Source organism: Hyperolius riggenbachi, chromosome 10, assembly GCF_040937935.1.
Source record: "Hyperolius riggenbachi isolate aHypRig1 chromosome 10, aHypRig1.pri, whole genome shotgun sequence".
NCBI lineage: Eukaryota > Metazoa > Chordata > Amphibia > Anura > Hyperoliidae > Hyperolius > Hyperolius riggenbachi.
In genome coordinates this window covers 250,863,153-250,889,445 of record NC_090655.1, presented here as the reverse complement: position 1 = coordinate 250,889,445, position 26,293 = coordinate 250,863,153, and the positions used below count along the sequence as shown (strand labels likewise).

Below are 26,293 nucleotides of genomic sequence, written 5' to 3'. Positions count from 1 at the left end.
GCAGGGCAGGACTTTAGGCTGTCTGTTAATCCCCGCATATTGTGGCTCATCCCTCCAGCCTTCGCTCACCCAATCAAAACTACCGTACTCTCCTGCCCATTCACTATAATGTTGCCAGCATTCACTCATGGCACTTTATCTCTATTGACCATCCATACAGACTGTTCGGCCACAGAGCTTCAATATTCTCCACTTTATTCTATTAAAAACCATCTTACCAGCATACAAAACAAAAATAATTGTGGCATTTAAAACCCGTTGTACCAGCCCAAGAAGTTAGAATCCTTGTTTAAACCTTCTTCTGTAGTTTTAAACAAATGTATAAACTTTGCTTCTTTTGTTAGTCTTTCTTTATGCGATTTTAATACAGTGACGTGAAAATCGCTTACATGACAATGGGAGAACATACAAATTCCACGCAGATAGTACCCTGGCTGGGTTGTGAACCGGGGACCCAGCACTACTAAGTGAGAGTGCTAACCACTACACCACCATGCTGCCCACTATGCCACCGTGCTGCCCAGCCAGGAGGATGCTCAATGAGATACAAATAATTCTGAGTTCATGCTAATTTTAGCTTGAAAATGGACCAATCAAATGCTGTAGCATAAACTGCATAAAATTAGCATAACATTATCTTTTGTTGACCATCCCTACTCCTGGTTTGTGCCTGTCCACAACTTTATCCCTGAGATCATTATTTGATGCTGGCTTGTCATCCATAGCTGATTGTTCACTTTCAGTTGCACGGAAAAGCACTGGGATACTCCAGGAGTGGCTGTTTCGGTGTTGAATTAATGAAATTGATTACAGTTGATCACAAATGGAGGCAAATTATCTTGCTGAGTATTGAAGAAGATTATTAATTACAACTGACTCTTTTCTATAGCCGCTGTCCTGTAATATTGCCAGCATGGTACTGTCCCACACTCCGGGCCCATAAGAGGCGACATAGATTCACGTGTGCACACCCGCTGTATGTTTTTATATAAAGATGCATTTTATTATTTTTTCACTGTTACAAAAAAAATTAACAATGTACTTCACACATCATACCTGTACCTGTAACCATCCAAATGTCCTCTGATGTACAAAAACACTTGGCAATGTATACAGCACTCATGCTTGAGAGGCAGCCACTAGGGGGGCACGCTCAGTAGGCAGTATCAGTGTCAGGGACTCATGCCCAATAACGCCTTACTGAATAGGAACTGACTTACTAAATAGGAAGAGTTGATATTTGAACCCAGGTTTCCTATGTCAGAGGCAGAACCCTTAATAGTTACACTATTATTGATGCATTGTTCACAGCTAAGAAAAAATGACAACCTTTTTCATATTTAGGAAAATATGAAATATTACAAATGAATGTGTCAAATTGTAGAGTACCACCGGTTGGCTTTAAGCAAAACAGTGTAAGGCCTCTTGCACACTGCATGCGTTTCCGATTCCGCTTTTGAATCGGTTTTTACATCCGATTCTGATTTTTAATCTTTACTGCACACTGCATTTTTTTGATCCGTTTTTCTGTTGAATGTATTCAGGGAAAATCGGAATTGAAAATCGGAAACGGAAATCGGAATCGGAAAACGGATTTGCAGTGTGCAGAGAGCCTAAGGCAACCATGTTTGTCCTCTTCACATGCAATTTTCTGCACTGCAGGGAATGCATTTGCATGGACATCCTATAAAATGTAATGGGCAGTTCACATTGTCCATGTTTTTAAGCGTGTAGTTTAAAAATCTTCTTGTGGGTGGAAACACAAGAAGGTGGGTGGGAACACTAGAAGCTTGATGGGAATGCTAGAAGGTGGATAAGAACACTAGGAAGTGGGTGGGAACACATAGAGGTGGGTGGGAACACAACAAGGTAGGTGGGAACACAAGAAGGTGGGTGGGAACACAAAGAGGTGGGTGGGTGAGAACACAAAGAGGTGGTTGGGCACACAAGAATGTGGATGTGGGGGTACAAAGGTATGTGGGAGTACAAAAAAGGTGCGTAGGAACACTAGAAGGCAGGTGGACACACTAGAAGATGGGTGAGAACACTAGTAGGTGGGTAGGACACTATAAGGTGGGTGGGAACATTATAAGGTGGATGGGAACACTAGAAGGTGGGTGAGAATGCTAGTAGGTGGGTAGGACACTATAAGGTGGATACAAACACTAAGAAGTGGGTGGGAACACTAGAAGATGGGAACACAAGAAGGTGGGTAAGAACACAAGGAGGTTGGTGGGAAAACAAGAAGATGGATATGAACAATTGAAGGTGGGTGGGAATGCTAGATGGGTGGGAATACAAGAAGGCGTGTGGGACCAATAGAAGGTAGGTGGGAACATTAGAAGGCGGATGGGGACACTTAAAGGTGTGTAGGAAAGATAGTAGGTCGGTGGGAACATTAGTAGGTGGGTGGGTACACTTGAAGATGGGTGGGAACATTAGTAGATGGGTGGGAACAATACCGTAGAAGATGGTTGGGAACACTAGAAGCAGGGAACCCCAGAAGGAAAGTATGATCAATAAAATGAGGTGAGGTCACCAGAAAATGCGAAATGTGAGCAGAAAGTAGGACAAAATACAGGTGGTTACATCTAAATGTAAGCAGGAAGATGTCACTCAGCACTGGATTGTATTAAACGCACAGCGGGAGGAATATCTTCTCCTGTTTGCTCTGCATGGAACTGATGTGGCGGGGATCTGCGATGCTTCTGGGGGACGTGTTTATCCTCAGCACATATCAGTAGGATTGTGGTGGATTCAGCAGATAGGGGTGTATTTCCTCACATGTAACAAGGGTCATTATAAATAAATATTATCAACAAATCCACATTTCTGTCCCTGGAGCCGTGGAGTAAATCGCCGGCATCGGCTGATTTGCATTTCCTCATAGCAGATTAGTTATCGATGTGGAATGGTGAACATGAATTAGGGCGCTCACTTGTGTGAACCCTCACGTGCCTAAGAAGGTTCCCTTTCTGCATGAAGCTTTTCCCACACTCTGAACAGGAGAAAGGACGCTCGCCTTTGTGACTTCTCTGGTGCCGTCGCAGGTTTCCTTTCTCGGTGAAACCTTTTCCACACTCTGAGCAGGAAAAGGGACGCTCGCCTGTGTGGCTTCTCTGGTGTATAACAAGTTCCCTCTTCTCAATAAAGCCTTTCCCACACTCTGAGCATGAGAATGGCCGCTCGCCTGAGTGAATTTTCAGATGCCTTTGGAGGTTTCCTTTCTGCACGAATGTTTTCCCGCACCCTGGACACAGAAAAGGATGCTCGCCGGAGTGGCTCTTCTGGTGTGTAATGAGGTCCCTTTTGTCAATAAAGCATTTTTCGCATTGTGTACATGAAAAAGGGCGCTCGCCCGTGTGTAGTCTCTGATGTCTAAGTAGGTTGCCTTTCTGGGTGAAACCTTTCCCACACACTGAACACGAAAAGTAAAGCTCGCCTGTGTGACTCTTCTGGTGTCTAAGCAGACTTCCCCTCTGCATGAAACGTTTCCCACACTCTGAACAGGAAAAGGGAAGCTCACCCATGTGACATTTCTGGTGCATAAGAAGGCCTCCTTTCTCAATGAAACCTTTCCCACACTGTGAACATGAAAAATGGCGCTCACCTGTGTGGCATCTCTGGTGTCTAAGAAGGTTTCCCTTTTGCATGAAACCTTTCCCACACTCTGAACATGAAAAGGGCCGCACGCCTGTGTGACTTTTCTTGTGTCTCAGAAGGTTTCCTTTGTGTATGAAGCCTTTCCCACACTCTGGACAAGAAAAAGGATGTTCCCCTGTGGGTCCTCTCTGCCGTATATGAAGATTACCAATCTCAGTAAAGGTTTTCTCGCCCTCAGAACACAAAAAAGGATGCTTGCCTATGTGACTTTTCTGGTGCCTTAGTAGATTTTTTTTGTCTAGGAAATGTTTACCACACTCTGAACATGAAAAGGGATGTTCACCTGCGTGACTTCTCTTATGACTAATAAGGTGGTCCTTACAACAGAAAGCTTTCCCACAGACCAAGCATGTAAAAGGTCGCTCGCCCCTGTGATGTCTCTGGTGTGTGAGAAGGTCTGATTTATATGAGAAACTTTTCCCACACTCAGAACATGAATAAACACGCCCCTCTGTATGCACCATCTGATGTAAAACAAGAAGTGACTCCTCAGTAAAAGATTTCTCACATTCAGAACAGGGGAAGCCCTTATCAGTTCCACAATTAAAAACACTAATCTTATTGTCCTCAGAGACAGACAAATCTTTTATAGGATGTGATTGGTCAGATGATTCCTCAGGATAAGAGGGATCCAGTAATCTATCCTCACTGTGATCTCCATGATGTGTATTTCCAGTAATGGGGTTTCCTCCTGGAGAACATTGTGTGACGCCATTATCTTCTGCAAAATCATCAGGAGGGGAGATAAGTTGTCCCTCCGAGGGGCTCCCCATATTCTGGGTATCTATTGGAGAAACAAATATGGAAGAACATTTACTGCTCTGACATTGGTATATTATAGCAGCACAGAGAATCCTCAACTACAAAGCATGACAGAGCCTTGGCAAGCCGAGAACAAATACAACATGGAAAAATGGTTATATTAAGGAATAGTGATGGGCCCTTCATATGGTGTACAGTATCTCCTCCTCATTTGTTGGTGCTATGATGTTATACTGAGGAATGGGGATGAGCCTTTCATATGGTGTACAGTATCTCCTCCTCATTTGTTGGTGCTATGATGTTATACTGAGAAATGGAGATGGGTCTTTCATATGGTGTACAGTAACTCCTCCTCATTTGTTGGTACTATGATGTTATACTGAGGAATGGAGATGGGCCTTTCATATGGTGTACAGTATCTCCTCCTCATTTGTTGGTGCTATGATGTTATACTGAGGAATGGGGATGAGCCTTTCATATGGTGTACAGTATCTCCTCCTCATTTGTTGGTGCTATGATGTTATACTGAGGAATGGGGATGAGCCTTTCATATGGTGTACAGTATCTCCTCCTCATTTGTTGGCACTATGATGTTATACTGAGGAATGGAGATGGGCCTTTCATATGGTGTACAGTATCTCCTCCTCATTTGTTGGTGCTATGATGTTATACTGAGGAATGGGGATGAGCCTTTCATATGGTGTACAGTATCTCCTCCTCATTTGTTGGTGCTATGATGTTATACTGAGGAATGGAGATGGGCCTTTCATATGGTATACAGTATCTCCCCCTCATTTGTTGGTACTATGATGTTATACTGAGGAATGGAGATGGACCTTTCATATGGTGTACAGTATCTCCTCCTCATTTGTTGGTACTATGATGTTATACTGAGCAATGGAGATGGGCCTTTCATGTGGTATACAGTATCTCCCCCTCATTTGTTAGTACTATGATGTTCTACTGAGGAATGGAGATGGACCTTTCATACGGTGTACAGTATATCCTCCTCATTTGTTGGTACTATGATGTTATACTGAGGAATGGAGATGGGCCTTTCATGTGGTATACAGTATCTCCCCCTCATTTGTTGGTACTATGATGTTATACTGAGGAATGGAGATGGGCCTTTCATATGGTGTACAGTATTTCCTCCTCATTTGTTGGTGTTATGATGTTATACTGAGGAATGGAGATGGGCCTTTCATATGGTGTACAGTATTTCCTCCTCATTTGTTGGTGTTATGATGTTATACTGAGGAATGGAGATGGGACTTTCATATGGTGTACAGTATCTCCTCCTCATTTGTTAGTACTATGATGTTATACTGAGGAATGGAGATGGACCTTTCATACGGTGCACAGTATATCCTCCTCATTTGTTGGTACTATGATGTTATACTGAGGAATGGAGATGGGCCTTTCATGTGGTATACAGTATCTCCCCCTCATTTGTTGGTACTATGATGTTATACTGAGGAATGGAGATGGCCTTTCATATGGTGTACAGTATCTCCTCCTCATCTGTTGGTACTATGATGTTATACTGAGGAATGGAGATGGGCCTTTCATATGGTGTACAGTATCTCCCCCTCATTTGTTGGTACCATGATGTTATACTGAGGAATGGAGATGGGCCTTTCATATGGTGTACAGTATCTCCTCCTCATTTGTTGGCACTCTGATGTTATACTGAGGAATGGAGATGGGCCTTTCATATGGTGTACAGTATCTCCTCCTCATTTGTTGGTGCTATGATGTTATACTGAGGAATGGAGATGGGCCTTTCATATGGTGTACAGTATCTCCTCCTCATTTGTTGGTACCATGATGTTATACTGAGGAATGGAGATGGGCCTTTCATATGGTGTACAGTATCTCCTCCTCATTTGTTGGTGCTATGATGTTATACTGAGGAATGGAGATGGGCCTTTCATATGGTGTACAGTATCTCCTCCTCATTTGTTGGTGCTATGATGTTATACAGAGGAATGGAGATAGGCCTTTCATATGGTGTACAGTATCTCCTCCTCATTTCTTGGTGTTATGATGTTATACTGAGGAATGGAGATGGGCCTTTCATATGGTGTACAGTATCTCCTCCTCATTTGTTGGTGCTATGATGTTATACTGAGGAATGGAGATGGGCCTTTCATATGGTGTACAGTATCTCCTCCTCATTTGTTGGTACCATGATGTTATACTGAGGAATGGAGATGGGCCTTTCATATGGTGTACAGTATCTCCTCCTCATTTGTTGGTACTATGATGTTATACTGAGGAATAGTGATGGGCCCTTCATATGGTGTACAGTATCTCCTCCTCATTTGTTGGTGCTATGATGTTATACTGAGGAATGGGGATGAGCCTTTCATATGGTGTACAGTATCTCCTCCTCATTTGTTGGTGCTATGATGTTATACTGAGAAATGGAGATGGGTCTTTCATATGGTGTACAGTAACTCCTCCTCATTTGTTGGTACTATGATGTTATACTGAGGAATGGAGATGGGCCTTTCATATGGTGTACAGTATCTCCTCCTCATTTGTTGGTGCTATGATGTTATACTGAGGAATGGGGATGAGCCTTTCATATGGTGTACAGTATCTCCTCCTCATTTGTTGGTGCTATGGTGTTATACTGAGGAATGGGGATGAGCCTTTCATATGGTGTACAGTATCTCCTCCTCATTTGTTGGCACTATGATGTTATACTGAGGAATGGAGATGGGCCTTTCATATGGTGTACAGTATCTCCTCCTCATTTGTTGGTGCTATGATGTTATACTGAGGAATGGGGATGAGCCTTTCATATGGTGTACAGTATCTCCTCCTCATTTGTTGGTGCTATGATGTTATACTGAGGAATGGAGATGGGCCTTTCATATGGTGTACAGTATCTCCTCCTCATTTGTTAGTACTATGATGTTATACTGAGGAATGGAGATGGGCCTTTCATATGGTGTACAGTATCTCCTCCTCATTTGTTGGTACTATGATGTTATACTGAGGAATAGTGATGGGCCCTTCATATGGTGTACAGTATCTCCTCCTCATTTGTTGGTGCTATGATGTTATACTGAGGAATGGGGATGAGCCTTTCATATGGTGTACAGTATCTCCTCCTCATTTGTTGGTGCTATGATGTTATACTGAGAAATGGAGATGGGTCTTTCATATGGTGTACAGTAACTCCTCCTCATTTGTTGGTACTATGATGTTATACTGAGGAATGGAGATGGGCCTTTCATATGGTGTACAGTATCTCCTCCTCATTTGTTGGTGCTATGATGTTATACTGAGGAATGGGGATGAGCCTTTCATATGGTGTACAGTATCTCCTCCTCATTTGTTGGTGCTATGATGTTATACTGAGGAATGGAGATGGGCCTTTCATATGGTGTACAGTATCTCCTCCTCATTTGTTGGTACCATGATGTTATACTGAGGAATGGAGATGGGCCTTTCATATGGTGTACAGTATCTCCTCCTCATTTGTTGGTGCTATGATGTTATACTGAGGAATGGAGATGGGCCTTTCATATGGTGTACAGTATCTCCTCCTCATTTGTTGGTGCTATGATGTTATACAGAGGAATGGAGATAGGCCTTTCATATGGTGTACAGTATCTCCTCCTCATTTCTTGGTGTTATGATGTTATACTGAGGAATGGAGATGGGCCTTTCATATGGTGTACAGTATCTCCTCCTCATTTGTTGGTGCTATGATGTTATACTGAGGAATGGAGATGGGCCTTTCATATGGTGTACAGTATCTCCTCCTCATTTGTTGGTACCATGATGTTATACTGAGGAATGGAGATGGGCCTTTCATATGGTGTACAGTATCTCCTCCTCATTTGTTGGTACTATGATGTTATACTGAGGAATAGTGATGGGCCCTTCATATGGTGTACAGTATCTCCTCCTCATTTGTTGGTGCTATGATGTTATACTGAGGAATGGGGATGAGCCTTTCATATGGTGTACAGTATCTCCTCCTCATTTGTTGGTGCTATGATGTTATACTGAGAAATGGAGATGGGTCTTTCATATGGTGTACAGTAACTCCTCCTCATTTGTTGGTACTATGATGTTATACTGAGGAATGGAGATGGGCCTTTCATATGGTGTACAGTATCTCCTCCTCATTTGTTGGTGCTATGATGTTATACTGAGGAATGGGGATGAGCCTTTCATATGGTGTACAGTATCTCCTCCTCATTTGTTGGTGCTATGGTGTTATACTGAGGAATGGGGATGAGCCTTTCATATGGTGTACAGTATCTCCTCCTCATTTGTTGGCACTATGATGTTATACTGAGGAATGGAGATGGGCCTTTCATATGGTGTACAGTATCTCCTCCTCATTTGTTGGTGCTATGATGTTATACTGAGGAATGGGGATGAGCCTTTCATATGGTGTACAGTATCTCCTCCTCATTTGTTGGTGCTATGATGTTATACTGAGGAATGGAGATGGGCCTTTCATGTGGTATACAGTATCTCCCCCTCATTTGTTGGTACTATGATGTTATACTGAGGAATGGAGATGGACCTTTCATATGGTGTACAGTATCTCCTCCTCATTTGTTGGTACTATGATGTTATACTGAGCAATGAAGATGGGCCTTTCATGTGGTATACAGTATCTCCCCCTCATTTGTTAGTACTATGATGTTCTACTGAGGAATGGAGATGGACCTTTCATACGGTGTACAGTATATCCTCCTCATTTGTTGGTACTATGATGTTATACTGAGGAATGGAGATGGGCCTTTCATGTGGTATACAGTATCTCCCCCTCATTTGTTGGTACTATGATGTTATACTGAGGAATGGAGATGGGCCTTTCATATGGTGTACAGTATTTCCTCCTCATTTGTTGGTGTTATGATGTTATACTGAGGAATGGAGATGGGCCTTTCATATGGTGTACAGTATTTCCTCCTCATTTGTTGGTGTTATGATGTTATACTGAGGAATGGAGATGGGACTTTCATATGGTGTACAGTATCTCCTCCTCATTTGTTAGTACTATGATGTTATACTGAGGAATGGAGATGGACCTTTCATACGGTGCACAGTATATCCTCCTCATTTGTTGGTACTATGATGTTATACTGAGGAATGGAGATGGGCCTTTCATGTGGTATACAGTATCTCCCCCTCATTTGTTGGTACTATGATGTTATACTGAGGAATGGAGATGGCCTTTCATATGGTGTACAGTATCTCCTCCTCATCTGTTGGTACTATGATGTTATACTGAGGAATGGAGATGGGCCTTTCATATGGTGTACAGTATCTCCCCCTCATTTGTTGGTACCATGATGTTATACTGAGGAATGGAGATGGGCCTTTCATATGGTGTACAGTATCTCCTCCTCATTTGTTGGCACTCTGATGTTATACTGAGGAATGGAGATGGGCCTTTCATATGGTGTACAGTATCTCCTCCTCATTTGTTGGTGCTATGATGTTATACTGAGGAATGGAGATGGGCCTTTCATATGGTGTACAGTATCTCCTCCTCATTTGTTGGTACCATGATGTTATACTGAGGAATGGAGATGGGCCTTTCATATGGTGTACAGTATCTCCTCCTCATTTGTTGGTGCTATGATGTTATACTGAGGAATGGAGATGGGCCTTTCATATGGTGTACAGTATCTCCTCCTCATTTGTTGGTGCTATGATGTTATACAGAGGAATGGAGATAGGCCTTTCATATGGTGTACAGTATCTCCTCCTCATTTCTTGGTGTTATGATGTTATACTCAGGAATGGAGATGGGCCTTTCATATGGTGTACAGTATCTCCCCCTCATTTGTTGGTGCTATGATGTTATACTGAGGAATGGAGATGGCCTTTCATATGGTGTACAGTATCTCCTCCTCATTTGTTGGTACTATGGTGCCATACTTAGGAATGGAGATGGGCCTTTCATATGGTGTACAGTATCTCCTCCTCATTTGTTGGTGCTATGATGTTATACTGAGGAATGGAGATGGGCCTTTCATATGGTGTACAGTATCTCCCCCTCATTTGTTGGTGCTATGATGTTATACTGAGGAATGGAGATGGGTCTTTCATATGGTGTACAGTATCTCCTCCTCATTTGTTGGTGCTATGATGTTATACTGAGGGATGGAGATGGACCTTTCATATGGTGTACAGTATCTCCTCCTCATTTGTTGGTACTATGATGTTATACTGAGGAATGGAGATGGGCCTTTCATATGGTGTACAGTATCTCCTCCTCATTTGTTGGTGCTATGATGTTATACTGAGGAATGGAGATGGGCCTTTCATATGGTGTACAGTATCTCCTCCTCATTTGTTGGTGCTATGAAGTTATACAGAGGAATGGAGATAGGCCTTTCATATGGTGTACAGTATCTCCTCCTCATTTCTTGGTGTTATGATGTTATACTCAGGAATGGAGATGGGCCTTTCATATGGTGTACAGTATCTCCCCCTCATTTGTTGGTGCTATGATGTTATACTGAGGAATGGAGATGGCCTTTCATATGGTGTACAGTATCTCCTCCTCATTTGTTGGTACTATGGTGCCATACTTAGGAATGGAGATGGGCCTTTCATATGGTGTACAGTATCTCCTCCTCATTTGTTGGTGCTATGATGTTATACTGAGGAATGGAGATGGGCCTTTCATATGGTGTACAGTATCTCCCCCTCATTTGTTGGTGCTATGATGTTATACTGAGGAATGGAGATGGGTCTTTCATATGGTGTACAGTATCTCCTCCTCATTTGTTGGTGCTATGATGTTATACTGAGGGATGGAGATGGACCTTTCATATGGTGTACAGTATCTCCTCCTCATTTGTTGGTGCTATGATGTTATACTGAGGAATGGAGATGGGTCTTTCATATGGTGTACAGTATCTCCTCCTCATTTGTTGGTGCTATGATGTTATACTGAGGGATGGAGATGGGCCTTTCATATGGTGTACAGTATCTCCTCCTCATTTGTTGGTACCATGATGTTATACTGAGGAATGGAGATGGGCCTTTCATATGGTGTACAGTATCTCCTCCTCATTTGTTGGTGCTATGATGTTATACTGAGGAATGGAGATGGGCCTTTCATATGGTGTACAGCATCTCCTCCTCATTTGTTGGTACTATGATGTTATACTGAGGAATGGAGGTGGGCATTTCATATGGTGTACAGTATCTCCTCCTCATGTGTTGGTACTATGATGTTATACTGAGGAATGGAGATGGGCCTTTCATATGGTGTACAGTATCCCCTCCTCATTTGTTGGTGCTATGATGTTATACTGAGGAATGGAGATGGGCCTTTCATATGGTGTACAGTATTTCCTCCTCATTTGTTGGTGCTATGATGTTATACTGAGGAATGGAGATGGGCCTTTCATATGGTGTACAGTATCTCCTCCTCATTTGTTGGTACTATGATGTTATACTGAGGAATGGAGATGAGCCTTTCATATGGTGTACAGTGTCTCCTCCTCATTTGTTGGTGTTATGATGTTATACTGAGGAATGGAGATGGTCCTGTCATATGGTGTACAGTATCTCCTCCTCATTTGTTGGTACTGTGATGTTATACTGAGGAATGGAGATGGGCCTCTCATATGGTGTACAGTATCTCCTTCTCATTTGTTGGTACTATGATGTTATACTGAGGAATGGAGGTGGGCATTTCATATGGTGTACAGTATCTCCTCCTCATTTGTTGGCAACATTGAATGTTGTGATGAATGCAACCATTACATTCTTCCTGTCTGGATTGGCTACATATCTACTATGTTGGATTATTTGGTAGTGGGTTGGCAAAATGATAAATTATAATGGGCAGTTACAAAGATCTCTTCATCTACTCATACTTGAAAAATATTCTCTGTGTTAACCACATGATGATGGCTTCTTGGCCACAGTGCAGAGATCATTGTATAGAATTATAAAGATGACACTCATATCTACAGACCTTTGTTTCACACCACAAGAAACAAATTCTGGATCCAAATAAGGTTTGGGAGCTTTGTTAGGAATGCTCTACACAGGAAATCTAGAGTAAAAGTAAAAAATTAGTTCAACTTGCCCAGGGCTTCCTGCAGCCCCCTGGAGTCATCCTGTGGCCACAACGTCTGTCCAAGTTCCTCCGGCAAGTAGCGGTGACCCCCGCAAAGCTGTCCAGCCACACGCTTCCTCACCGCTTTCCCACCGCCGGCAGAGTTTTGGGCATGCACAATATGTGAAAATTGCTACTGCGCATAGCGCTCCCGGCAGGGGTCGCAATGAGGGTGCACGCGGCTCTGGGGAAGGGTATGCGTACCCCAGCGACCGGCCAGCTTTGCAGTGGTTGCTGCTGCTCAATAAAGGACGGTGCAGGCACAGGGTGACTCCAGGGGCCTGAAGGAAGCCCCAGGTAAGTTAAACTGATTTTTTTATTTTCAATTAAGTAATTAAGTAATAAGGGTTCTTTACCTGGAAGTGGTATTCCTAATTCACTGGTCCCCATCATGTCCCTGTCCTCCACCCACTGCCAGCCACCTGCCACATCTGTCTCCTCTTCTTCTTTAACCTCATGTTTTATAATAGTCAGTTCTTCAACCTAAACCCACAAAACCAAAGAAGAAACTGTATCAGAATGAATGGATTGAGAAACACTCAGGGCCCCTTTCCAACAGAAGCATGCAAATTTGCATGTTATTTTTCAGATGCAAAATTGCATGCAAATTCACATACAGCATATTATCAGCTATAATTCAAGAAATTTAGGCCAGACTCAAAGTGTAAAAGTGAGGGGATCGTCTTATACTTGATTCAGTTCAAAATTTCACAACTTATAGCCAGGAATGAGGGGGGTGTTTGGGCGCCTCTTTCTCTCCCATTCCCCAGTGCTAAAGAAGGCAGATTACTGCAAAGCCTTCTTCCACCCACCACCACATAAAGGGGGGCCCGCCTCTCTCTATCTCTCCCCCTCTGTGTAATGTATTGCAGAATGTGCTCTGAAGGCAGTAACTCACTGATCCATCGCTGAATCCCCTCTTCTCCCTCTACTCACACGCTGGTCTGTTTGCTTGCTGTCTGTTCACACCTTCAGCTCCCGATGTCACATGATACATGAAGTCACATGACATCAGTAGCTGAAGCTGTGATTATGCAAACAGACCAGCGTGTGAGTAGAGGGAGAAGAGAGAGGATTCAGCGATGGATCTGTGAGTTACTGCTGTCGCTTCAGAGTGCATTTTGCAATAGATTACACAGAGGGGGTAGCGATCGAGAGAGGCGGCACCACTTTGTGTGGTGGTGGGCAGAGCCGGGACAAGGTCCTCTGGCACCCAAGGCTTAGACACCAAAGTGCGCCCCTCTATCCCTCGCCCCCAGCCATCACACACTTATTACAATGAGACTAAGAGGCGCCCCAGGGCCCCCAACACCTTTGTCTCTAGTTATCTGGCTTGCAGCCACTGCCATGTATCCCCTTTTCTTATTTCTCTCTGGTTCAAACGCAATCGGGGAATGATAGGTGAGTGGGTTGTGTGCCCCCTCCTACACTGTGCCCTGAGGCTAGAGCCTCTCTCGCCTCTGCCTCGGCCTGGCCCTGGTGATGGGAGGGGGCTTTGCAGCAAGCTGCCTGCTTTAGAGAGACAGATGCTGGGTCTTACACATCCAGTGGGACACGGGCCACACAGCCAGTGGGACAAAGAGGCCACACAGCCAGTGGGAGACAGGGCCACACAGCGAAGGGGCCACAGGTGCCACACAGCTAGAAGGGCCAAACAGCCAGGGGGACACAGGGGCCACACCGCCAAGGGGCCACACAGCCAGTGGGAGATGGGCCACACAGCCAAGGGGACACAGGGGCCACACGGCTAGAAGGGCCACACAGCCAGGGGGACAGAGGGGATACACAGCCAGGGGTAAACAGGGGCCACACAGCCGAGGGGTCACACAGCCAGGGGTACAGAGGGGCTACACAGCCGAGGGGCCACAGTGACCACTCTGAAAGGTGACATGGGGAAACATAGTTGCCACAATGAAGGGAGAGGAGGAGGGCACTTACTGGCCACACCGAAAAGGGGACACATACTGGCCACACTGAAAGGGGAAGCAAGGGGCACAGACACTGGTCACACTGATAGGGAGGCATGGGGAGCAATCACAGGGTTAATGGCTGCATGTGGGGTCCTGGAGGAGTTATTGGCTGCACTTGGGGGCCAGGAGGCAATAATGGATACAATACTTTATGCAGTGCAGACATTAACCCACCCTGGTCCCCAAGTGCAACTGTAAACTCCTTCTGGTCCCCAAGTGCAGCCCTTAACTTTGCTGTATAGACTTATACTTGAGTAATTAAAAGAATCCAAGAGGGTCAAATATTGGGGTCGATTTATAAATGACATCAACTTGTATCTGAAAATAAATGGTACTTACTTTTGTCTTTCATTTCTATTGACATAAAAAAAGCATGTGAAAACTTGCAAAAAACTTGAAAATGGACGTGAAAATCTCATGCAGCATCCAGAAGCTTGCAGTACTGCGGTCCAAATATTCCCTGGTCGCAAATTTCACATATAATTTAAATGGGCACACTGAACTGCACTGATATGCAAATTTGTGTGCAGCAAATCCACATGAATTCACATTTAGTGGAAACTGACCCTTATGAGTTGTAGATCCTCAGCCCCACCTACCTGATAATAGTGGGGGATGGTGGGATCTTCCTCTGGACAATCAAGTAAATAAAGAGGACCTGTACATCTCTCTGGTGGGTTACTGTTACTGGATCCATCTGTAGGACATAAACAGAATAAAGTTTGCCATACAGTAGTAGATCAGGGAAGTGACTCCTATGATATCACTGATATCGATCATTTCCTTTGTCTACCACCTTATACCACTCGATATTACAACTCATTTTATAAGGAATTTGATCTAATACTGATCACACTACTGACACAGCTAGATAAGTACTGCTAAATGCAATACAAAGCTATTCAGTTGTTAGATGCAGACATGTCTCCATCCACGACTCTCTGTACTTCTGTCCATTCAAATTTATAGAAGAATGGCCTGTGACAATAAGAGTACAGATTTTCATTAAATACAGTGTTTTTATTGGGCCTGGTTCATCAAGCTGCACTGCTAAAGCAGCGCAGCTTAATGGGCCGCTTCCACTCCCTTACATACCAGCGTTCGCTGTTATGTAAGGAGTGTGCCTTCCCTAGTTACGCACATTGCTTACATAGCAACGTGCGTAACTTTAACTGCAACGTTCCTGTAAAGTATCGCTACTGCAATACTTCACTCGCAGCCACTACTATGTCAATTAACATAGTTACAACTATATCATTTAACCTTCTGGGGACCGCTGATAGTAAATTCTATGCTGTACTTGTGGCTGTCTAAGCCTGATGCGGCGTAGGATTTACGCCACCTGCTGCTTCCGTTCATGACGCGATTGTGTCCACCCGAGAGGGGAGATTAAGCCAGTGCTGGGCGAAATGGAAAAAACTACGCTTACGGATCATTATGCGTAATTTTACGCTATTATGCATTACGGAATTACGCTTACGGCGTAGACATTCATTTACGGTACATGTCTGTAATTACGCATAGCCCTTACGCAATTACGCGTAAGAATACCGTAATTAAGGTTGTTACGTTATTGGCTTACGCGTAAAATCCTACTAGCAATTAATGCTGTCATGCTGCCAAGCGGAAAAGTTGACGCATGGATCAATGTTAGGTAGCCGCCGACTTTAAGGGTTAATAGCAAAGCCCCCTTAATTGCTAAGAGCCTCAAATTTGGGGGTCTACATGAAAAGGGCGCCGGTAAAAAAGGGCGCCTGGTGTAGCCCATATAAACTTCGGCTACAAAAAAGACGCTTGGTGTAGCCCATATAAAAACTTTGGCTACAAAAAAAAAGGAGCGCCTGGTGTAGCCCATATAAAAACTTCGGCTACAAAAAAACTCCGGGATGTGTTAACTACTATTCCCCCTCCAGGCCGCCATGGATAGTGGAGGAATGAAATAATTCGGCTTCCAGCGCTTGTAGCCCATATACAAACTTCGGCTACAAAAAAACTCCGGGATGTGTTAATTACTATTCCCCCTCCAGGCCGCCATGGATAGTGGAGGAATGAAATAATTCGGCTTCCAGCGCTTGTAGCCCATATACAAACTTCGGCTACAAAAAAACTCCGGGATGTGCTAATTACTATTCCCCCTCCAGGCCGCCATGGATAGTGGGGGAATGAAATAATTCGGCTTCCAGCGCTTGTAGCCCATATACAAACTTCGGCTACAAAAAAAAGTCAATAATATGGGCTACAGAGGGGCACCTTACTGTAGCCGAAAAAAATATGGGCTACAAAGGGGAGCCCGCTTGTAGCCGAAAACCTTGTAGCCGAAAAAATATGGGCTACAAAGGGGAGCCCGCTTGTAGCCTATATCAAAACTCGGCGCCCTTTTCTACACCTTGTAGCCCATATTTCCAGAAATAACATTGATGTCTATGGCGGCGCCCTTTTCATACAGGCAGCTCGGGCGCCCTTTTCAACCGATCCCCAAATTTGGAGAATATATTAAGGAGATCAGAAGGAATAAGAGGAAACATTTTTTTTTCAAAAAGACCTTATAGTTTTTGAGAAAATCGATGTTAAAGTTTCAAAGGAAAAATATATACATTTAAAAACCCGCCGACTTTAACGGTTAATAGCAAAGCCTGCTTAAAATTTAGGAACACCAAATTCACAGGGTATATTAAGGGGATCAGTGGGAATAAGAGGAAACATTTTTTTTCAAAAAGACCTTATAGTTTTTGAGAAAATCGATTTTTAAATTTCAAGGGCAAAAATGTCTTTTAAATGCGGAAAATGTCAGGTTTTTTTGCACAGGTAACAATAGTGTTTTATTTTCATAGATTCCCCCAAGTGGGAAGAGTTTTACTTACTTCGTTCTGAGTGTGGGAAATATTAAAAAAAAACGACGTGGGGTCCCCCCTCCCAGACCTCTTTAACCCCTTGTCCCCCATGCAGACTGGGATAGCCAGAATGCGGAGCACCGGCCGCGTGGGGCTCCGCACCCTGACTATACCAGCCCGCATGGTCCATGGATTGGGGGGTCTCGGAAGGAGAGGGGCAGCCAAGCTTTCCCCTCCCCCTCCGAGCCCTTGTCCAATCCAAGGACAAGGGGCTCTTCTCCACCTCCGATGGGCGGTGGAGGTGGAGGCCGCGATTTCCTGGGGGGGGTTCATGGTGGCATCTGGGAGTCCCCTTTAAAAAGGGGTCCCCCAGATGCCCACCCCCCCTCCCAGGAGAAATGAGTATAGAGGTACTTGTACCCCTTACCCATTTCCTTTAAGAGTTAAAAGTAAATAAACACACAAACACATAGAAAAAGTATTTTTCATAAATAAAATTTACATAAAATAAAACACTATTGTTACCTGTGCAAAAAAAACGGACATTTTCCGCATTTAAAAGACATTTTTGCCCTTGAAACTTAAAAATCGATTTTCTCAAAAACTATAAGGTCTTTTTGAAAAAAAATGTTTTCCTCTTATTCCCACTGATCCCCTTAATATACCCTGTGAATTTGGTGTTCCTAAATTTTAAGCAGGCTTTGCTATTAACCGTTAAAGTCGGCGGGTTTTTAAATGTATATATTTTTCCTTTGAAACTTTAACATCGATTTTCTCAAAAACTATAAGGTCTTTTTGAAAAAAAACATTTTTCCTCTTATTCTTTCTGATCTCCTTAATATATTCTTCAAATTTGAGGCTCTTAGCACTTAAGGGGGCTTTGCTATTAACCCTTAAAGTCGGCGGCTTTTTTATATTATACGGGAGCGTAATATTACGCGATTACGGCAGACTGTGTAATTTCAATGGGAGTTTACTGTCTTACGCGTAATTTGTTACGCGTAATAACGTAACCTACGGTCTACGCGTAATTAATTACGCGTAATACAGTAACCTTACACGTAACGCTTACGGTGCATTTGTAGTGAATTACGATGCGTAATTACGCTAATGCGTAATTTCGGCCCAGCACTGGATTAAGCTGTCCTATGACAGCTGACATCTCCCCCCAGTGATCAAAAGCCATCGCGATTGCCAGCCAATCGTAGTGCTCACTATAAGCAGCAGCGGTAAGAGGGGAAGGAGAAGACAGGACTCACCTTCCTAAGGTCCCCCCGGGATCGTCACTACCCTCCGCTCTGTCCGGCATCTCTGCTCACTCTGGCTTAAGTGTCGGGTCCCGGCTTGATGAAGTCATCAAGCCGCGACCCGCAACTTACAGTCATTGCCAGCAGGGATGCCGAACAGACCGGAGGGGGCTAGAGCTGCTCATCGCAGGATCCAGGAAGGTGAGTAAAGGCTGCTGGCAATACGGGGGACATCTTACTATACTGGGGACACTAAGGCATAGCTAACTGTACTGGGGATCCGGCTGCCTGACCCCCCCCATAAGCGCCCCCCCACAGGTAAAGTGCCCTGGTTCTTAAAGGACAACTGAAGTGAGAAGACTATGGAGGCTGCCATGTTTATTTCCTTTTAAACAATACCAGTTGCCCTGCATCCCTGCTGGTCTATTTGGTTGCAGAAGTGTCTGAATAACACCAGAAACAAGCATGCAGCTAATCTGTCAGATCTGACAATAATGTCAAAAACGCCCGATCTGCTGCATGCTTGGTCAGGGTCTATGGCTGAAAGTATCAGAGGCAGAGGGTCAGCAGGGCTGCCAGGCAACTGGTTTTGCTTAAAAGGAAATAAACATGGCAGCCTCCATATACCTCTCTCTTCAATTGTCCTTTAAGGGGGTTAAGCAGCCGATTCCCAGAATCGCGGCCGCGATACTTCACATCTCGAGATACATGCAAGGAGCGGCCACAAAATAGTAATGGGTGCAGGCAATTTAGGAGCGCACGCTACATGGCACTACTGCACATGCTCTGTATTTAGCTCACACTAGTGTCATTGAGCTCACGCTGTTATAACAGCACAGCTTCATGAATCAGGCTGTATGTCATTATTAAAAGGTAAAGGTGGGGTCTTCAGTAGGTGGACACTCCGTTTTGCCCTTTCCTTTATTGAAATGAAAGTCACCTCTTACCTGGTGATGTGAGGGATAGATGATTCTCCATCATGGTGTCCTTGTAGAGGTCCTTGTGTCCTTCTATATACTGCCACTCCTCCATGGAGAAAGAGATGGTGACATCCTGACACCTTATAGGAACCTGACACACACAATGATAGAGTCACCACCCAGACACAACCCTTGCTGTTAAAACATAATGTCCCATAATTCCCAGCACTGCTCACCTCTCCTGTCAGCAGCTCCACCATCTTCTTGATGACTTCCAGAATCTTCTTCTCATTGTTTCTCTCTGGTTTCAGGAAGTGAGATGAAAGTGCTGTGTTGGGAAATGGGACATGTAGATGGCTGCTGGGTGTCAATAGCTCTCCAAATGCCTCCTTCCCTAATTTATAATTCTGTGTGAACAAACAAGATAACAATCACTATGAACCAGAATCCTCCTCACCCCTTCGGTTAGATGTGTGTTTTATTAATTGAGATAAGAGTGATGTCATGTGACCTCCCAGAATCCTCCTCACCTCTCCAGTCAGGTGTGTGTTTATTAACAGAGATAACAATAACGTTATGTAACTTCCCAGAATCCTCCTCACCTTTCCAGTCAGCAGGTAGAGGATCTCCAGAGTTAGGTCTAATATCTTCTCGGTCATGTGACTCCAATGCTCATCCATCCTCAGTGAGGTGGTCGTGAGATCCATTCAGCAAGTTTCTCTGTAGATAGATTATAAACTGAGAGTTATGTTGGTTGTTGAAGGAGAAGAGCACTGGTTACATATATTAATGCACATAATGAACCATGTATCAGTTGCACATAAAATCACTGTGTTTAAAGGAAAAAAAAACAATAAAACATAAATATCACAAAACACATAACTCGATGAATATTTATTGAACAGAAAGGACACACACACACCTCCGCCGAACCCCTGAGACTGACTCACCGAACCCCTGAGACTGACTCACCGAACCCCTGAGACTGACTCACCGAACCCCTGAGACTGACTCACCGAACCCCTGAGACTGACTCACCAAACCTCTCACCGAACCCCTGAGACTGACTCACCGAACCCCTGAGACTGACTCACCGAACCCCTGAGACTGACTCACCAAACCTCTCACCGAACCCCTGAGACTGACTCACCGATCCCCTGAGACTGACTCACCGAACCCCTGAGACTGACTCACCGAACTCCTGAGACTGACTCACCGAACCCCTGAGACTGACTCACCAAACCTCTCACCAAACCCCTGAGACTGACTCACACCGAACCCCTGAGACTGACTCACCGAACCCCTGAGACTGACTCACCAAACCTCTCACCGAACCCCTGATACTGACTCACCGAAACCCTGAGACTGACTCACCGAACCCGAGACTGACTCACCAAACCTCTCACCGAACCCCTGAGACTGACTCACCGAACCCCTGAGACTGACTCACCGAACCCCTGAGACTGACTCACCGAACCCCTGAGACTGACTCACCAAACCTCTCACCGAACCCCTGAGACTGACTCACCGAACCCCTGAGACTGACTCACCGAACCCCTGAGACTGACTCACCAAACCTCTCACCGAACCCCTGAGACTGACTCACCGAACCCCTGAGACTGACTCACCGAACCCCTGAGACTGACTCACCGAACCCCTGAGAATGACTCACCAAACCTCTCACCGAACCCCTGAGACTGACTCACCGAACCCCTGAGACTGACTCACCGAACCCCTGAGACTGACTCACCAAACCTCTCACCAAACCCCTGAGACTGACTCACCGAACCCCTGAGACTGACTCACCAAACCCCTGAGACTGACTCACCGAACCCCTGAGACTGACTCACAAAACCTCTCACCGAACCCCTGAGACTGACTCACCGAACCCCTGAGACTGACTCACCGAACCCCTGAGACTGACTCACCAAACCTCTCACCGAACCCCTGAGACTGACTCACCGAACCCCTGAGACTGACTCACCAAACCTCTCACTAAACCCCTGAGACTGACTCACCGAACCCCTGAGACTGACTCACCGAACCCCTGAGACTGACTCACCAAACCTCTCACCGAACCCCTGAGACTGACTCACCGAACCCGAGACTGACTCACCGAACCTCTCACCGAACCCCTGAGACTGACTCACCGAACCCCTGAGACTGACTCACCGAACCCCTGAGACTGACTCACCAAACCTCTCACCGAACCCCTGAGACTGACTCACCGAACCCCTGAGACTGACTCACCGAACCCGAGACTGACTCACCAAACCTCTCACCGAACCCCTGAGACTGACTCACCGAACCCCTGAGACTGACTCACCGAACCCCTGAGACTGACTCACCAAACCTCTCACCGAACCCCTGAGACTGACTCACCGAACCCCTGAGACTGACTCACCGAACCCCTGAGACTGACTCACTGAACCCCTGAGACTGACTCACCAAACCTCTCACCGAACCCCTGAGACTGACTCACCGAACCCCTGAGACTGACTCACCGAACCCCTGAGAGTGACTCACCAAACCTCTCACCGAACCCCTGAGACTGACTCACCGAACCCCTGAGACTGACTCACCGAACCCCTGAGACTGACTCACCAAACCTCTCACCGAACCCCCGAGACTGACTCACCGAACCCCTGAGACTGACTCACCGAACCCCTGAGACTGACTCACCAAACCTCTCACCGAACCCCTAAGACTGACTCACCAAACCCCTGAGACTGACTCACCGAACCCCTGAGACTGACTCACTGAACCCCTGAGACTGACTCACCAAACCTCTCACTGAACCCCTGAGACTGACTCACCGAACCCCTGAGACTGACTCACCGAACCCCTGAGACTGACTCACCAAACCTCTCACCAAACCCCTGAGACTGACTCACCGAACCCCTGAGACTGACTCACCGAACCCCTGAGGTTTCATTCCAATATTCTACATTTTGAAAATGGAAATGAAGATAGTAAAATATCATTGCCCAAACCTTAAAGACACTCTTCCATGCCTAACCTTACCCCCACCTGAAGCGAAAATAAACTAATGAGATAATGTATTGTATGTGTAGTACAGATAATTAATAGAACATTCGTAGCATATTTTTATTTTCAGTTATGTAACTTTATTTATAATATTGCATGAGACTGTCACAGTTGTAGTTTAGAATCCACACTCTGTACGGAGCAGTGCTTTTCAGCACTGCTAGATTTGGGAGCAGCCAGCGCTGCCATAGACTATAAAGGGATTCAGTCTATAGCGGCGCTCAGTGAGTAACGTCGGGGCCGTCAGAAGACGAAGCCGAAGTTGCTTAAAAAACACAATAATTCGGCCTCCAGCAATCGCTGGAAGCCGAATTATTTCATTCCCCCACTATCCATGGCGGCCTGGAGGGGGAATAGTAATTAATTCGGCCCGGACTTGTGCAGAAGCAGGACCAGCCATATAACAGCTGTATCCTGCGCCCAAGTCTCCCGGCTCCGAATTCAAATGTACTCCACTCTGTATTTTAAGCTGTAAAACAAAGCAGAGCCAATGACCCTTTGAGCTTTCCTGCAGTAAAACCTTATCTCAAGCTGTCTCTAACTGTTTCTTAGCTGTTAAAGCTCTTCAGAGAACAGGACTGACTTGACTAATTTAGGCCACAGACTCAGAGAAGCTCTACTCAAGTATTTTAACGCTTCCTTTACTGGAAAACAGAAAGGGACTTCACATAATTTCTTAGTCGGGCTAGTATATGTTTATCTCATCATGTCACTTCAAGTTCACCTTAACCCTTACCTTGAAACCCTCCTAATGGAAGCCTAACCTTAAACACCCCCCCCCCTTTTTGCCCCCCGTTATTTATTGGGTGCCGTCGGTTTTCCACATTTCTTACTTTCACTGATATTTTTTATGAGCGCCCAAACTTCTGCCACTAACAGGAATCCATGTTGCATGCTACCAAAGAAAACACCTTTGAAGTAGGAGACCTAGTGGCTCCAACCAAGAGTGAGTCCTGGTTGGAGCCACTAGCTCTTTGGTAAGTATGTCTGTGGACACAACTCTCTAATGCTTCAGTGTGGCTCCTGACCTTGCCTTCAGTGGCTGCAGTTCTCATGTGCTTTGAGTCAGACAGGAGAAAAGCACCATGTTACTGTTCATACTTCATCTAACGCTAATCACTAATGCTTTCTTTCCTAGTGCCATCTCTCCTTCCATATACAGTTATTGCTGTATATAATATTTATGCTCATTCCTACTATTAATATTCTCATACTTTCCCATAACCATGTCTGTACTGATCTCCTCCACTGTAATCTATCCTACAACCTGTGTAATGCCCAACAGGTATATATCTGACAGTGTGTACAGTATGGGTACACTGTGTGTTTGTAGGTATCTGTAGTGTTTATAAGAGTGTACAGTATATGAAAGTGTAGGACAAATATTATTATGATTGATTTATAAAGCGCCAACATATACAATACAATAATACAATAACATTTGTAAAGCGCTTTTCTCCCATAGGACTCAAAGCGCATAGCTGTGTCTCAGATTAATACAGGGTTTTAGGCTGGGTTGTGTTAGAGGAGATAGTCAGATGTTCATGAATGCCAGACTGAAAAGGTAGGTTTTCAGTTTAGACTTAAATGCTTCCAGGGATGGGGCTGTCCTGATTGGGTGTGGCAGGGAGTTCCAAAGTGTAGGGGCAGCATGACAAAAGGCTCTGTCTCCAAAGGTTTTGAGGTGGACTCTGGGGGTGACCAAGGTGTTACGTCCTTTTGATCTAAGATTGTGGGGGGTGTGATGTAGTTGCAACAAGTCCTTCAGGTATCCAGGGCCCAGATTGTGCAAGGATTTGAATGTCAGTAAGCCAATCTTAAACAGAATTCTCCATTTTATCGGTAGCCAGTGGAGTGAGCTCAGGGTTGGTGTTATGTGGCAATGGCGGGGTTGGCTCGTTAACAGCCTTGCGGCGGTATTCTGTACTAATTGCAGGCGGCGTAAGTCTTTCTTATGCAGGCCTGTGTAGAGGACGTTGCAGTAGTCTAACCTTGATGTGACGAAGGCATGAACTAGGGTTGGAAGATCCTCTGAAGGAATTAGGTGTTTAATCCTTGCAATATTCCTTAGGTGAAAGAAGGAATGTTTCACAACAGCTGAGATTTGATTCCTGAAGCTTAATTTCCCATCAATCAGTACTCCCAGGCTGCGCACACAGTCTGAGTTGTTCAGGTCTGAGCTCCCTATCCTTAGCGGTGTTGGTTGAGACTGGAGCTGCTTTGCTGTTGAGCCCTGGCCCTCGATAACAAGAACCTCAGTTTTGTCAGCATTAAGTTTTAGCCAATTATTATTCATCCACTCCTGAAGCTCAGCTAAGCATGCGTTTATTTGTGGAGTAGGGTCTGTGACATCAGGTTTGAATGACAAATATAGCTGGGTGTCATCAGCATAGCAATGATATGTCAGGCCATGTTTTTGTATGATTTCTCCAAGTGGCAGCATGTATATGGTGAACAGTAAAGGGGATAATATTGCGCCCTGAGGTACACCGTATTTTAGTGGTACAGGGTTGGAGAGGAAGGGCCCTAAGGCTACCCTTTGTGTTCTGCCAGCCAGGAAGGAGTTGAACCACCGGAGAACAATGCTATCTATGCCACAGTACTCTTGTAGCCTGTTGAGTAAGATTTCATGATCGACTGTGTCAAAAGCCGCTGAGAGGTCGAGCAAAATCAGGATGGAACATTGACCCTTGTCTCTTGCAATGAGCAGATCATTGCAAATCTGGGTGAGGGCTGTTTCACAGCTGTGATATTTCCTGAAACCAGATTGAAGAGGGTCAAGGATGTTGTTTCTGGAGAGCCTGGCTTCAAGTTGGAGGTAGACCGCCTTTTCAATAACTTTTCCCAGAAAGGGGAGGTTTGAGACAGGTCTGTAGCTGTTTAGAGCATCTGGGTCTAAGGATGGTTTCTTGAGTAGAGGCCTGACGATTGCTTCTTTCAGAGTAGAGGGAAACCACCCTTCCTGTAAGGAGCCGTTGACTATTTTGTGGAATGCCGGTGTAAATAGTTCAGGGCATTTCAACATGAACTTAGTGGGGCCAGGGTCCAGATCGCAGGTAGTCTGGCGAAGGTTTGAGAGGATATCCAAGATGTCTTTTTCAGTGATTACCTTAAAATCAGACCATGGTGGTAGGCTATTTTTGCACCTGTTATATGGCTCTGCATGGGTTTCTGGGGCTGTGAATTGAATGGCAGATCGTATGGATGGGGAAGACATTAGCGTGTCAGCTCCTGGGATCATCAGTCAGTGATATGCACTCACGAATCCATGGCTGGATAGTGTACTGGCTAAAGGCACTGCCTCTAATATAGAAGATCTGGGATCAAACCCTGGCTGAAGCTAGTGCCAAATCGGTAAGGTGTCACTGGGCAAGACACCCTAACACTGCAGGGTGGTCTACTGCTCTTAAAAGCTGCAGCTCAAGTGCTTTGAGTAGGACAGGAGAAAAGCACTATACATGTTATCATTACTCTTATTAGCATTATCAATGTACACTGTCAGCACTGCTGTCTCATATTATAATAATCTCATTTTATCCAAATTCCCCTCTACCTGTATCTCTATCACATCTGCTGATGAGGGGAGGGGGTGGGAGGGGCTCAAGAGGTTTAGCTATATAATATAATATATAGATAATATACAGATTAATAATCTTTTCTTATTACCTCCTCTGCTGCCAGTTCCAGCAATGTCTCCCCTCTACTTCCTGCCAATTCACCCCTGACC

The 26,293-nt window shown here is 44.9% G+C and overlaps 1 protein-coding gene across 1 annotated transcript; it reads right to left on the bottom strand.

Moving 5' to 3' along the window:
• Window positions 1-1,002: 1,002 nt before the first annotated feature.
• LOC137535268 (oocyte zinc finger protein XlCOF6-like) lies at window positions 1,003-26,293 on the bottom strand. The gene is made up of 7 exons (XM_068257086.1): window positions 26,233-26,293; window positions 20,121-20,238; window positions 19,755-19,925; window positions 19,546-19,669; window positions 15,120-15,217; window positions 12,907-13,033; window positions 1,003-4,447 (listed from the first exon to the last, which is right to left on the bottom strand). The coding sequence occupies exons 2-7, from the start codon at window positions 20,223-20,225 to the stop codon at window positions 2,895-2,897; spliced, it is 2,178 nt and encodes a 725-aa protein (XP_068113187.1). The 5' UTR covers window positions 20,226-20,238; window positions 26,233-26,293; the 3' UTR covers window positions 1,003-2,894.